Source organism: Balaenoptera borealis (genome assembly GCF_965194805.1).
Source record: "Balaenoptera borealis genome assembly, chromosome: 11".
NCBI classification, from domain to species: Eukaryota; Metazoa; Chordata; class Mammalia; order Artiodactyla; family Balaenopteridae; genus Balaenoptera; species Balaenoptera borealis.
The window spans coordinates 108096693-108111188 of NC_138868.1; the positions used below are offsets into that span (position 1 = coordinate 108096693).

Sequence of the window (14496 nt, forward strand, 5' to 3'; positions counted from 1 at the left end):
TGGGTTCATGCAATAACCCCCGTCTTTGTTCCTGCAGGTCGACCCAATGCTCACCCCAGAAGAGCGTCACCTGAACAAGATGCAGAATCATGGTTACGAAAACCCAACCTACAAATACCTGGAGCAGATGCAGATTTAAGCAGGCGAAGCACGACACCCGGCTGGAGTGGGGGGGGTGGTGAGGCAGGCAGCAGATGTCCAGAGGTTTGGATCTACGACTGACCGACAGTTACTTCCAGAGGATTTCATCTTACACTCAGACCTCCTGGATCTTAAGACTATAAAGTACTACTGTAGAATCACAATTTCCATTCTTTTTAAATGGGTGAAAAAAATGTTAATATAACAATATATGATATATAGACCTTAAATGAAGTGAAAAAATTATCTATTACAGATATTTGACTGATGTAGTTTTCTTTTTTAACTTAATCAGGAGTCCCACTTCTATCGTATTGTCTCACACATGCTCTCTGTAGAAATGGAAAATGTTGATTTTCAGTGATAGACTGTACATGCTACACGCAGGCCGTTTGTTCCAGCCGCGTTGTGTAAATCAGCTCTTCACGGCTCACTGTCCTGGTTTTTATTTTTAAAAAAGAGGCAGTATTCCTCATTTATAGCTTTAAATCAGCTTTCAGAAAGTTGCTGAGAAACTAACTGAAATAGGAGCCGTAATTGATCCTTAAAATACATCACGGTACCCCTCTCAAGATTCCTTTGAAGGACCAGTTTCTTGGAAGTCTGGTGCGCCCACCACTGGGTACCTGGGTGTCTCCAGACGAGTCCTGTCACCAAGGAGGCGCTCAGAGCAAGCATTTGAGTTCCAGCATCTTTCAGCGAGCCGCGCGTGTACAGATTAGGGCCGCTACTGCGTTCCTTCTGAATCCAGTTCTTCCACAGAAATTAGCCTGTAGTTTGTACATGACGTCTTCCACTGTCCGCTGTTGAGTCACCGTAGCTTTTGACCGCTCACTTCTCTCCCGAGTAATGTCCAGATGTGCTGTTTTCCTCTTTGGGCATTTCCCACCCCCTCCGAAGGCACTGGTCTCCACCGTCCCCGCCATTCACTGAGAGAAGACAGCAGGAGGAGGCGGCCGGCATCCTGGGGAGGATGCGGGAGGTTTGCTTTTCTCTGGACGGTGGATGCTCCAGGCTGTACACAGGATGCTCTGTAGACCCCATGGAAAGCTTTGAAGATTTTGTTTCCTTCACGTGAGTCTTTGTGATGCTTGTATAGTTGATGTTGACACTCACAGCTCCTTCTTTTCCTTTTTTTTTTTTTTTTTTTTTTAATTCTGAAGGTTCTGGTAACCTGTGGTGTATTTTTTTTTCTATTTCCCTGTGACTGTTTTTTTTCTTCTTCCTCCCCTTTACCCCATCCATGTCTCTTCCCACTATGCACAGATAAACTTCACCTACAAACTCCTTAATCTGATCTGTGGAGAATGTACAGAGTTTAAACACATCAATAAATACTTTAACTTCCACCAGGACTCCTTGTTTTATTGGCCTGGCATTACTCGCGGGTGATGGCTTTAACCCTCCTGCCCTGGACAGTGGTGGCTTCCTTCCCTGGAGGGTCTCTCAGTGCACGGCAGAGGCAGGAATTGGTACAGGAAGCTGGACTCTTGGGCTTGAATTCTGTTTTTCATTTAAAAAATAAGAGGGAAAGTGCTTCAGCCTCAAAGCTGGTGCCTTTTATTTATCTCAGAGAACTGGTCTTTCATTATTTCTTTAATGATTTCCTCCACTGTCTTTTCTGCTTTCTAAAATTGTAATTGGCTAAACCTCAGACCTCCCTGATTGCTCCTTTTTCTTTAGTTTTAGTCTATAATCTGGGTGATTTCTCTGCTTACCTTCAGCCTTTCTAGTGAATTTTGTAATTATATATATATATATATATTTTTTTTTTGGAATTATTCTTTTTTTGTTGTTAGGTGTGATAATGACATAGTGCCTGTAGTAATAAAAGCCTTTTTCAGTTAGAAATGCACAGTGATGTATTCTGGATAAAATGAAATGAGGTTAAGGATTTTTTTTTTTTTTTTAAGACAATCAGATGTTTTTATTTATTTATTTATTTATGGCTGTGTTGGGTCTTTGATTCTGTGTGAGGGCTTTCTCTAGTTGTGGCAAGCGGGGGCCACTCTTCATCGCGGTGCGCGGGCCTCTCACTATCGCGGCCTCTCCCGCTGCAGAGCACAGGCTCCAGACGCACAGGCTCAGTAATTGTGGCTCTCACGGGCCGAGTTGCTCCGCGGCATGTGGGATCTTCCCAGACCAGGGCTCGAACCCGTGTCCCCTGCATCGGCAGGCAGATTCTCAGCCACTGCGCCACCAGGAAAGCCCTGTAATTATATTTTTAAATTCCATAAGAGCTGCTTGCTTTATCTTTCTCTTCTTTTTTTTTTTTTTTTGTCTCCACTGAATGGCATGTGGGATCTTAGTTCCCTGACCAGGGATCGAACCTGTTCCCCCCTGCAGTGGAAGTGTGGAGTCCTAACCACTGGACCACTGGGGAAGTCCCTGCTTGCTTTATCTTAATATTTCATATAACATTTCTTCTTTTTATGATGACAAATCCATCTGAGTTTGTACATCAGGAATTTTTAAAGTTTTCTTCCTTCTCTAAATTAACTTTCCTTTTGAGCTATCGACGTGCTATAAATTCCTATAAACGTGTAGTGATCATTCATTTGATCAAATTTGAGAATGAATTACATGATTAGGTGAAAGAAATAAAATCAGTCAGAAAGTTAAGAATTCGGTGCAGCAAAGTACAATTAATGTTTATTAATATGAGACTTTTCTTCCTGATCCTGGAAACAGTGAGTGGAGCTTGTGGCTGAATTTTTAGAGAAAGGTTTGCAGCCTCCATTTCTGAGTTTCTTAAATAACCTGCCACTGGTAGGCACTGTTCTTCTCATTGAAGGAGGCTTGTTTACCCCACGCCTGCTTTCAGCACTTTGTGCCTGGGGGTGGTTTTCACTGGTGATCTAACATCTGGCTACTTGTATGAGTAAACTCAGGGGCTAATCTCAAGAGTCCTCACTCTAGTTTACTGTGATGCTGATTTACAGTATATGGTGCAGTTAAGAGTCCATTGCATGTACATGCATACCTGTGCATAAGTGTACATGTATGTACATATAGGGAGTGTGCATTTTATGAGCCTCTGGCGAGGAAGCACCTTGGGACAAACCAGCTGAACAGGCTGGTCCTCTGTAGCGATCAGCACGTCCCCGTCTGCCCCTCCCTCCTGCACTGGCCTCACAACTTGCTGCCAGAAAGGTCGCGAAAAAGACGAAATTTCATTTTTTTGAAGCCAGTTTCTGCCAGTGTTCTGAAGAGTGTTTTCACTTGACCCTCTGCAATGCCAGCTGGAAAATGTGGGTCTACATTCATTATGATTCAGTTCCAAACCTAACAGACCAGCTTTTTGTATGTTAGTGCCCGCCATCTGCTAGCTGCTTTGTATACGGCGCCTCATTTAATTGTCTGAACTTCAGAGCATGGCTGTTACCTTACAGAAAGCTGAGGTCCTCCGCCTGGTGAGGGACGAAGCAGAGACCCAAGCCCAGCTGCCACTGTCCATCCCCTTGCTCCGTGTACGTCGGCCCCGGGAGACAGTGGGCCCAGGAGTCACCTCGTAAGTGGCGCCTGTCAACCAGGACTTATCCCACTGGCCAACTCTTAGGACTGGTGTCCATTACCCACACCGCTGTCAGTGGTGGGCCTCGGAAACACCTGGGGCTGGTGAAATAGCAGTGGGTTCCTTTACTCCCAATGGGGTCAGTACAAAGGGAGCTGAGGGTATAGCCGGACATCCTGGCGAGGCTCACCTGTCGCCTTCACCCTGGATTGACGGAGAGCTCTATCTCTGTATCTGTAGATCTATAGATGCTATATGCAGATGTAAGGCAGGGACTTGCAGGGCAGGCCTCACCTCGACCAGCTCCACTCTGCCCCCTGGCGGCACCTTCCCCACACGGGGTCCCGAGAGAAGCTTGCTCATCCCCTAGTTTCTGCTGGTGACTCAGCCTTGCCCTCTGGGGAACGTGGCCCTGCCCACCTTGCTGGCAGCCTCCGGTGCTGGCAGCTCCCTGCGGACTTTGGCGTGAGGTCATCCGACCTCCTCCTCTGCTCTCAGTTACAAATCGGAACCTGGCAATCGAGGTCTGAGCCAGCCCAGGTGTCCTAGTAATCTCTGGTTTCAGTTGCCATGACGCTGATTCTCTGATTTCGGAGACACACTGGGACGTGATGAGTCTCTAGGTTAATTTGGACAGGCCCCAGGGTCCCCTCCAAAGGAGCGCACGGTCTGACATGACTTGTTAGAAGTGGACACGGCCAAGATCGATGGAAGGCACCAGAAGGCCCTGTGGCACCCGCCCCCCGCCCCCCCATTTCACAGCTGAAAGAGCCACAAGCTCACATGCTCCTCAGCACAGAGCCAGAGTCTGGGACGTGCAGTACTTTTCTGGGACAAAGGGTGAAGTGGTCCTTGTAAAACAGGGAGAGTCGGTGCCTTGCCTTGTTACCTGGAATGAATAAGGGGAAATGGTGTCTCTCCTGCCTTCTGTGGGCACTGGGTCTAGCAGGCCTTCACGATCACAGGCTGCTGTGCTTTTCCTCAGGGAATTGCCCAGGTATCCAGGGAAGGGGACAGGACCTAACCAAATAAAAAACGTTTTTCTAGAATCCTTGAAATGGATGGGGCATGACTTCTTGAGGAATCTTGAGGAGTTCTCAGGCCAACTTAACCCAGGTCTGATCGAACTTAAAATGCTGGAGTCGGTGGCTCTTTCTGATTAGAGCAGCAACCTCCAAGAGTAAAACCTTTTAAATTTGCGCCCTCTATAGAGAGTCATTGAAAAGCTGTATGCATGTACTATCATAAATGGAAATTTGGGAAGCATAAGAAAGATGAAACTTTTTTTCCAAATTTTATTTACTAAAGGTACAAAGCCTTTTGGGTCCAGTGAAATATTACAAGTTTTAGTGCAAGCAAAGTGATTGCTCTCATTCTCTCTCTAACTAAAGTCCATAGTCCTTTCAGATTTCCTTAGTTTTTACCCAGTGTCCTTTTTCTGTCCCAGGATATCACATATTTAGGTGTGTCTCTTTAAACTCCTCTCGACTGTGGAGGTTCCTCAGACTTTCCTTGTTTTTGATGACTTTGAAGGTTTTGAGGCGTACCGCTCAGGCATAGTGTAGGATGCGCCTCTACCAGGATTGGTTGGGTGTTCTTCTCATGATAAGACCCTGGGATTGTGTGTTACTGGGGAGGAAGACCACAGCCAAGTGCCGTGTTCATCACAGCATATCAAGGGGACAAGCTGTCGCCAGGATTGTCACTATCCATGTCGTCCTTGATAACCTGCCTGTGGTGTGTTTGTCAGTTTCTCCCCCGTGAAGTTTCTCTCCTCTCCCCTCTCTGGCAGGACATTGCTATGTGCTTAAGGAGTGGAGAGTTACGTTCCCACACACCTTCTTATTTTTAAATTGTGTTCTAACACTTTGAAACACAGCAATTAGAAAGTCAGGTTCTAAGGTCTGCTTGTTTCATTGTATTTCATGGCTATCAAAGCTGAAAGAGTTCTTGACTGTGGTGATGGTTTCAGGGGTGTGTAAGTCTGACGTGTGTCAAACTTATCAGATTGTACCTTTCTAATATGTGCAGTTTACTGTATATCAATTATACCTCAATAAAGTTTGGTTTTTTTTTAAGCCGGAAGAGGGAAATTGCAAAAACAGGCTGGAATGGGATAAGTCATCCTTGACTGTGCCTGTTAACAACACAATACTAAATTTCCAATCCTATCTACCAATTCTATTTCCCAGCTTAAGTATACAGATAGGTCTTTCAGATGAGGCATCACTTTTGACAGCAGAATTAACTACTAATGGAAACCTTTCCAGACATTGGTTTTCAAATTTCTCCATAGCATAGGTTTCTTTAGAAAAAGCAAGTTGAAAAGGTGTTTTTAGCTTAAAAAACAAACAGGGAACAGCATAACGTCATTAAGTTCAACAACTCTAATTACTTGTCACAAGATGAATCTCTCTGTGAGGTACAAAATGTTTTCTTGGTCACTTCCAATCTTATTTAAAAATATTGTGAAGATTCATATTCTGATTCTAATCAGAATAACTACATTGGTTGGAGACATTTGGTAGCATTTCGTGCACTTATGATTTCCAGCATCAAACTTTATCTGGAAATATTTCGTTACTCCAACCAAAGCAGCCAATCCATCAGCATTACATTTTCCGAGATTTTTCATACTACATTCTTTCCCATAAAATACAAATAAAATTTAAAAGGCAGCTATCATGTTACAAGTGGGAATTCTGAAGCCAAACTACCTGATTCTTTTCCTAATTTGGCCACCTACTGGCTGGGTGGCCTTGAGGAGGTTGTCTAACTGCTCTGTGCCTTAGTTTCTCCATCTGAAGAAATGGGGGTGGTGATTGATAGCACTTAGGTTGTTGGGTTAGGAGTGAGTGGCCACAGGGAAAGATGCTAAAGCTACACCAGTGCCCAGTGTAGACAAGTGCTCAATGAATGTGAGGTAGTATTATTTGTTGAAAACATCTTCTCCCAGTACATAGGGCTCAATAAAACAACAGTATTTGTGTACTTTGTGATTAAAGCAATTGGTAAATATTATACCATAAACTGAGCTGTACTTTCATCCACACCTTCCATAGCCTGATGTGGCTTTTTGCTTGTTTCTTCAAAGCTGTCACCTTCCGACAGCACTTGCTGACAGAAGCATGGATTATACTGCTTCCATGTTGCTTTTGTGTATTATTTCAGCCCTTTTTACTGTGGCAGGGCAAGGTGATTCTACGATGGTTTATGGCTTTTTGTCTTTGGCATTTAATTAAGAACCTCAAGCCGTATATTTATCATTCCTAAATGAAATTTTGTAAATTACAAAACTGAGTATTGCCTGACTTTAGGTACTGAAAAAATTGTAGTGGCTTGTCTTCATGTGCTGGACATTTAGTTTTTAAGTGTCATTAATCATGTTGGCCTCATAATATTTGTCAGTGCCGCCAGACCCAACATACACTTAGAGTGAGGAACGTCATTATTAATGTACGTTGTAAATGGACATTATTAATGTGTGATGTAAGTCCATGGTCTTGATAATTTAATACTTTTTGGGAGTTCCCTAGTGGTCCAGTGGTTGGGACTCCTCACTTTCACTGCCGAGGGCCTGGGTTCAATCCCTGGTCGGGGAACTAGGATCCTGCAAGCCACATGGCCAGATAAAAATAAAACTTTTTTACCAACTTCTTATCAGGAGATAATATTTTTTACCCGATAATGTGGCCATTGAAGAGTTTGTACTAAGAGTAAAAACATCAATCTTATCATTTTCTTGTTCTGTGGAGTGAAGAGTGTATGCTGCAAGAATCTTGTAAAACACACATTTATTTACATTATTTGATTAAAACTTCCTTTCACCTGGTGAATGAACACTGGACTCAGAATATAAACAAATGTATCAGGTACTTTGGTTTTTAAAAAGCCCATGTTGCAAAGCGGAAATAGAGACACAGACGTAGAGAACAAATGTATGGATACCAAGGGGGAAAGGGGTGGGTGGGAGGAAGTGGGAGATTGGGATTGACACATACACACTATTGATACTCTGTATAAAATAAAATATGACACATACACTATTGATACTATGTATAAAACTGATGGGAACATACTGTATAGCAAGGGAACCCTACTTAATGCACTGTGGTGGCCTAAATGGGAGGGAAATCCAAAAGGAAGGGGATATATGTATATGTATGGCTGATTCCTTTTGCTGTGCAGTAGAAGCTAACATAACATTGTAAAGCAACTATACTCCAATAAAAATTAATTTAAAAAATAAATAATAAATTAATTAATTTAAATAAATAAAACAAATAATAAATAGGCCCATGCAGCACCATGGGTCAGGGGGTAGCTACAAATATCAGGTGAAAGAAAGGATGAACTTGGATGTGCTGATGATGTGGACAGGGCAGAAATTCTCAATGATGCGCAGCAGAGAAGCAGGTAAGTAGGCCCAGGTAATAAAATACATATCCAGACAGGCTCCGAGACTACCAGCTCAGAGCGTCTGCATTTGCACCGTCCGTGGACACCAGGGTGTTTTGGGGGCCGCCCTGTTATGTTGGCAGGATTTCCATATTATGTGTCCTGTCTACCCAAGGCAGGAACAGAACTGGACTTTTCAGCTGGCTTGTGGGGAGGGCACAGGTGTCACTTAGAGTCACCAATGAGATGTACTCACAAGAGACTCACTCAAGAGGGAACAAAGAGACCCCACAGGCCACTCTCTGGTTATAGCGACAACAGAACGTGCAGCTTCCGGGCAGCAGGGTAGCGTGGCTGGCGCCCAGGGTCAGTCTCACTGGGGTAAGCTGTAGTGGTGTCTCCCTGGGACAGGGGCAGTGAGGCTTCCCAGGTAGCCCTGTGGTATGGCTGGCCTTGTTCCTGGCTCTGTTTCTTCCCTTCTTGCCTCTCTGGCCCTCCCAGAGATTCTATGAACTTCCTAAGAATCTTTTAATAATTTCCTCTTTTTTTTGCTCAAATCAGCTAGAGCATTCTGTTGTTTGTGAGCCGGCAAGTTGACAAAAACTCCATTAAGGGCAGATTCACTGAACTCTAATGAGAAAATTGTACCTGTTGCCTTCACTTAATAAAGGAGATAAGACTAAAAAAAAACCCAGTGACATGAGAAGGACTCTCAGTGTGGGAAAAGGAAAATACAGATACAAGATGTTACAGTCAGTACTACCCTGGGGTCCTACATTTGAATCAGAAAAATCAATGTGAATTTGTTGGGTATTTTTTCTCTTTTAAAAAAATTCCTAGCTTTGTCCTTCAAAAGCCCCAGAAACGGGAGTTCCCTGGTGGCCTAGTGGTTAGGATTCCAGGCTTTCACGGCCGTGGCCCTGGTCAGGGAACTGAGATCCCACAAGCTGCGTGGCATAGCCAAAAAAGAAAAAAAAAAGCCCCAGAAAAAATGACCAACTCAGTGGTAACAAACACTTCTTGTGCACAGTTGATTGTCTTGAAATGCTGTTTCGCAGTAAATGACAATGGGGCTTCTTGAAGAAATGGCTGATGCATGTGTGGGCAGGGAATGTACAAGGTGAACCCGAAACATCTGACCAGAAAGCAAAGAATGATCAAAGATGAGTAGGACTGGGTCAAAAAAGAGTCAGAACCAGGACTTCCCTGCTGGTCCAGTGGGTAAGAGACTCTGTGCTCCCAACGCAGGGGGCCCGGGTTCAATGCCCTGTCGGGGAACAAGATCCCGCATGCCACAACTAAGAAGTCCACGTGCCGCAACTAAAAAGATCCTGCATGCTGCAACTAAGACCTGGTGCAGCCAAAATAAATAAATAAATAAATATTAAAAAAAAAAAAAAAGAGTCAGAACCAACTTGAAGACATCCCTGCTGGTCACAGAGGGCAGAGTTTGAACATCAATAGCATACAAATGGCAATGAACCAAAACATATCAATACATTTAAATCCAAGAATTCATAATAATACAAAAACAAGCAAACAAACACCAACTGTTCCCTTTGGAAGATGCTAGAAAACTGACTATTTTGAAAACTACTCAACAGAGGGAGAGACTCAGGCCTTTACTCTTTCCTTCGTGTACAAACATTACTACCGGGTAACCACATAGATGAGAAATTTCTCTATATGGAAGTATTCCAGCATGTAAATAAACAAGGGATGATAAATTGAAATGTTACCGTTCACATTTCCTGAATTTAGAATCTAAGCACGGAACTAGCAAAACAAAACAAGACAGCCAGACGTAGGCCTCACGTTGAAAAACATACCACCACCTATGAAGAATCTTCCCTCCAAAAAACAATCAAACATTCATCTGATTAAACCTCTAAATACAACAATTTGTAGGAAATACAGAGCACAAGGGAACTCACTAAAGAGACAACAGTTTGAAGATACAGTCCACAAAATCCTCACTGTGGGAAGTCTGCAGGACAAATGGTCTGATTTCTTCAGTAAATAAATTGTAAAGGAAGAACGAGTGTAAAGGAAGAAAAAAGGGAACCTCTAGATTAAAAGAGACCTAAAAGACATGTTGGAAACAAAACAGACAAACAAAAAGCAGGCCAAAGCTAAACAATGATGTGCAGAAATTCAGGCCTGGATGATAAAAACCATGTAAGAAAAATGAGCAAGTAATCCCCATAGAGGTCCACAGCCCTGCTACTCGGGGGAATTGGGGTTGTCTGGGGACGGGCACATGGAGGGGTCAGGGTTGGGCTGTGTTGACAAAGTTCCAGTGGTGATGATAAGGTGTTGCTTTAGAATAACCCAGTAAGCTGTGAATTTTCTTTATGCTGTTTTCTATCTTTGCGTTGCATTTAACAATAAAAAGTTTTAAGTGATAATGGAAAACCAGAAAACATTTTCACTTATTCATTTAGTTTTAAAATAATTTAACAAGCATTTCTGGCGTGTGAGCTGGGGAACCAGCAGATACTGATCCTTGCCTTCAGGAACTTTGTGTTTTGAAAGACGGGTGATGCAGTGCCATGTATCTGTAATCACAGCAGATTGGAGTGGAGCTGAGTGGAAGAAGGCAGGGCTTCAGGAGGTGATGTGTAGTCCGGGGAGGACTACATGGTGGCTGGGAATAGTGAGATGCAGTAGGAAAAAAAGGAGTAGACAGATTCAAAATATATTTTGGGGGTAGAACTGACAGATTTGTTGTTTGTGGGTGGGTGGGATAAAGAAAGTCAGTGATGCCTTTAGAATTGTTTCACTAAATGAACGTTGAAGCTATTATTACTAAGATGGCCAGATTTGAAGTAACATAAAGAAGAGGCACTCATGGCACTAAAATCTGCTGCCCTGCTACAAAAGGAGTGTCTCATACCATCTCCCAGGGTCCTGGAGCATCCTCTTTTATCTCATGGAGCTGTGAATGCCTTGCACGTAGAAGGCACTCAGTGCTGTCATTTGAATGCAAAGCACATGCCGTGCATTTACTGCGATTGCAGACTAGGAGGAGGTGATGCACGCCAAGACCCTCCCCCGACATTGTGTCACGTCAGCTTACTGAGTGCACACCATGCGTGTGACAGAGGAAGAAGTGTAACCACATGTCCTGACATTATACCCATGACATGTGAGCTTAGTGCTTTTATTCCTAAATTGTAAGTGAAGAAACCCAACAGCAGACAGCCTAAAGGATATGGCCAGGTTCTCACACTCCTAGGGGGTAAATCCAGACTCAAACTCAGATGTCAGCCTGAGGCCCATGTAGTTTGCTGCGATGACCAACTCACAGGGCCTCCATCACCATCTTTCTCTTCCCCCACAAACACTCCCACTCCCAAGCTACCATCCCCCGGGGAAGTCCTTCTCTTCTTGACCCCAGGACTCTGTCCGCTGGGGGCCCCTCAGAAGGCCACTCCGACTGCCCCAATGTCCTTGGGGCCAGAGCCACTTAGTGGACTGACCACAGGCTGAAAGACACTGGCTTCGACTGGCGATGACATGGGCGGGATTGTGGCCGCGTCAGGCAGACCCAGCCCAAGTTTAAAGTCACCAAGCTCTGCTGCTGCCCAAGTTGGTGAGAAGGGGAGCAAACCCAGGCGGAGCAGATCACTCCAGGCCTGCAGGCAAATCCCGCTCCCGCGAGGACCCGTCCGCAGACAAGCGGTGTGGGAGAAGTTTGGAATGAGCGGAGAGCAGGGTGAACCAGTGAGGGAGCCGTCATCCGTGAATGTATCTTAATCTTCTAGAACAAGATTTGTATACCCGACACCTACTCCCCAGTGGAAGGTAAACATGCACTTTCTAAATACCAGTTGTTTAGTGGTCACGAGGAAATTCTGCCTTCCCCCCTGCATGACGCCCACCCACGCCCCTGGCCTTGACAGCAATACTGCACCTGCCTGGCATCTTTCCCACATCACCCCCCACCCCCACCCCTTTTCTCCTCCTCTCGGTGAAATCCAAATTCAGCTGAAATGCCACTTCTGTGGAGCTTTCACAGGCATAGTTAATCTCTCCTTCCTCAGTTCTTCCAGAATCTGGTACTCTCCTCAATTAGAGCTTGCACTCCAGGGCGTTTTGATTTTCCTGGTCCACATAAGAGCTCTCTAAATGTGGTTTCAGGGAAGAATGAGGCCATGAAGCTGACGAGCATGTCAGCATATTACGAAGCTCAGGGGACTTCCCTGGCGGTCCAGTGGCTAAGGCTCCGCGCTCCCAATGCAGGGGGGCCGGGTTCGATCCCTGGTCGGGGAACTAGATCCCGCACGCATGCCACAACGAAGAGTTCGCATGCCCGCAACTAAGACCCGGCGCAGCCAAAATAAATAAATATTAAAAACAAACAAACAAACAAAAAAAGAAGCTCGGGCTTCTGCTCTTGGGTTTCTTCACTTACAATTTAGGAATAAAATCACTGACCTCACATGTCATGGGTTTAATGTCAGGACATGTGGTTACACTTCTTCCTCTGTCACACGCTTGGTGTGCACTCAGTAAGCTGACGTGACACAATGTCGGGGGAGGGTCTTGGCCTGCATCACCTCCTCCTAGTCTGCAATCGCAGTAAATGCAGGGCATGTGCTTTGCATTCAAATGACAGCACTGAGTGCCTTCTACATGCAAGGCATTTACAGCTCCATGAGATAAAAGAGGATGCTCCAGGAACCTGGGAGATGATATGAGACACTCCTTTTGTAGCAGGGCAGCAGGTTTTAGTGCCATGAATGCCTCTCCTTTATGTTACTTTGGATCCAGCTTACTTTCCATCATCTACACTAATTGAAGGGTATTGTGTCATTGGTGACTGTGGTACCAAGGTAGTACCTACAAAATTCCGTAGGTGATTTTGTCACAATGCGCAGAAAATTGTCTGATATCTCCTATTTAGCTTTGGAATGCTTCATATGATGGAAGGGGCAGACTCATTTTCTATTTAATCAAGGGATAGTGCCAGTCAGTGTGCTAGGCTCTGAGGACTCAAAGGTGCATAAGACGTTGACAGAAATGCAAAGAAAAGGTGATAAATTCCATAGTATAGGTATAAACAGACCTAGTTCTGGTTTAGAGGGAAGGAAAACCTCATGGAGAAAGTAGTGTATCAATCTGGATGGGCTAGACTTGCTGCAATAACAAACAAACCTCGACTCTCAGTAGCTTAACATCCCAAAAGCTTACTTCTCATTGATGCTACATATCAAATGCACATCAGCAGAAGTCTCTGCTCACTGCAGCCACCTAGGGCTGCAGGGTAATAGGGGTCTTGTCTTATCTCAGCGTGTGCTTCCAGGATCGCCTAGCCAGGGAGAGAAGGCATGGGGATCGTGCATTGCCTCTTCATGCTCCTACCTGGAGGAGGTGTGTATCATTTGCCATTTGCCACTTCCCTGCCCACAGTTAGCCACAGGGCCACACCTAACTTCACATCCTAGCCTGTGCCCAGAAGGCAGAGAGCTGGAAATACTCGATGAAGAACATGAATGACTAGTGTTGTGCAAGCGACTTTGTCCCAATGTGCAGAGATGCTTGTGAAGGGGAAGGGCTTCCCAGCGGGTGAGAAGCTTTAGGAAAGGTGCAAATGTGGGGAAGTCTGGCTGCAGAAAAGGGGTCCTAGTAGGAGTGCCGGGAGGCAAGTTTGCAAAGGAAGACAGGTCACGCTGTGAGAGCCAGGCAAGGAAGTTGGATTTGATCCAGGAGACACTGCAGGTTTTACAGGAGCTGTGGTTTAGGATGAGTAACCTGATTGCCGTGTGCCGGAGAGGTCAGAGGGTGGCAAACTGGAGGCAGGAGAGCCAGTTGCTTATTATTATTATTTTTTCTAAACGCACCACTTTACTTTCCTTGTAAGGCAGCCAGGCATTACAAACCTTAAGCACGTGACAGTCACATGATTTCTTCAATAAGCCCTAGAGCTTCCACAACTCTCCTGGGGCCTACAGCCCGAGTAGTCCTGACAAGTCTAACGTTAATGCTTTCTCCACAGGCACATGTTCCTTTGAGGTTTGTTTTTTTTTAAAATAAATTTATTTATTTTTATTTATTTATTTTTGGCTGCTCTGGGTCTTCCTTGCTGTGCGCAGGCTTCTCATTGCGGTGGCTTCTCTTGTTGCGGAGCAGGGGCTCTAGGCGCGCGGGCTTCAGTAGTTGTGGCGTGTGGGCTCAGTAGCTGTGGCGCACGGACTTAGTTGCTCCGCGGCGTGTGGGATCTTCCCGGACCAGAGATCGAACCCGCGTCCCCTGCATTGGCAGGCGGATTCTTAACCACTGCGCCACCAGGGAAGCCCTGATGTGTGGGTTGTTGAACACAAGCTCACTGGATCATTTGTCTTCAACACAGTCCATTTCTGTTTCTAGAAGTATACACTGTGCTTTCTTCTCGATGAACATGCTGACACCATCTTGAACGACCTCCTAGTCAGAGTTTC

General features: G+C 45.0%; 1 protein-coding gene across 6 annotated transcripts in view; it reads left to right on the forward strand.

The window, feature by feature from the left end:
- Positions 1-1490, forward strand: part of APLP2 (amyloid beta precursor like protein 2) — a 70000-nt gene extending 68510 nt beyond the window's left edge. For all 6 annotated transcript variants that reach the window (XM_082343101.1, XM_082343100.1, XM_082343103.1 and 3 more), the window contains one exon: positions 38-1490. In XM_082343101.1, the coding sequence (XP_082199227.1) occupies positions 38-139 (102 nt within the window). In that variant the 3' untranslated portion in view covers positions 140-1490. The remainder of the gene's footprint in view (positions 1-37) is intronic.
- The last annotated feature ends 13006 nt before the right edge of the window (positions 1491-14496 follow it).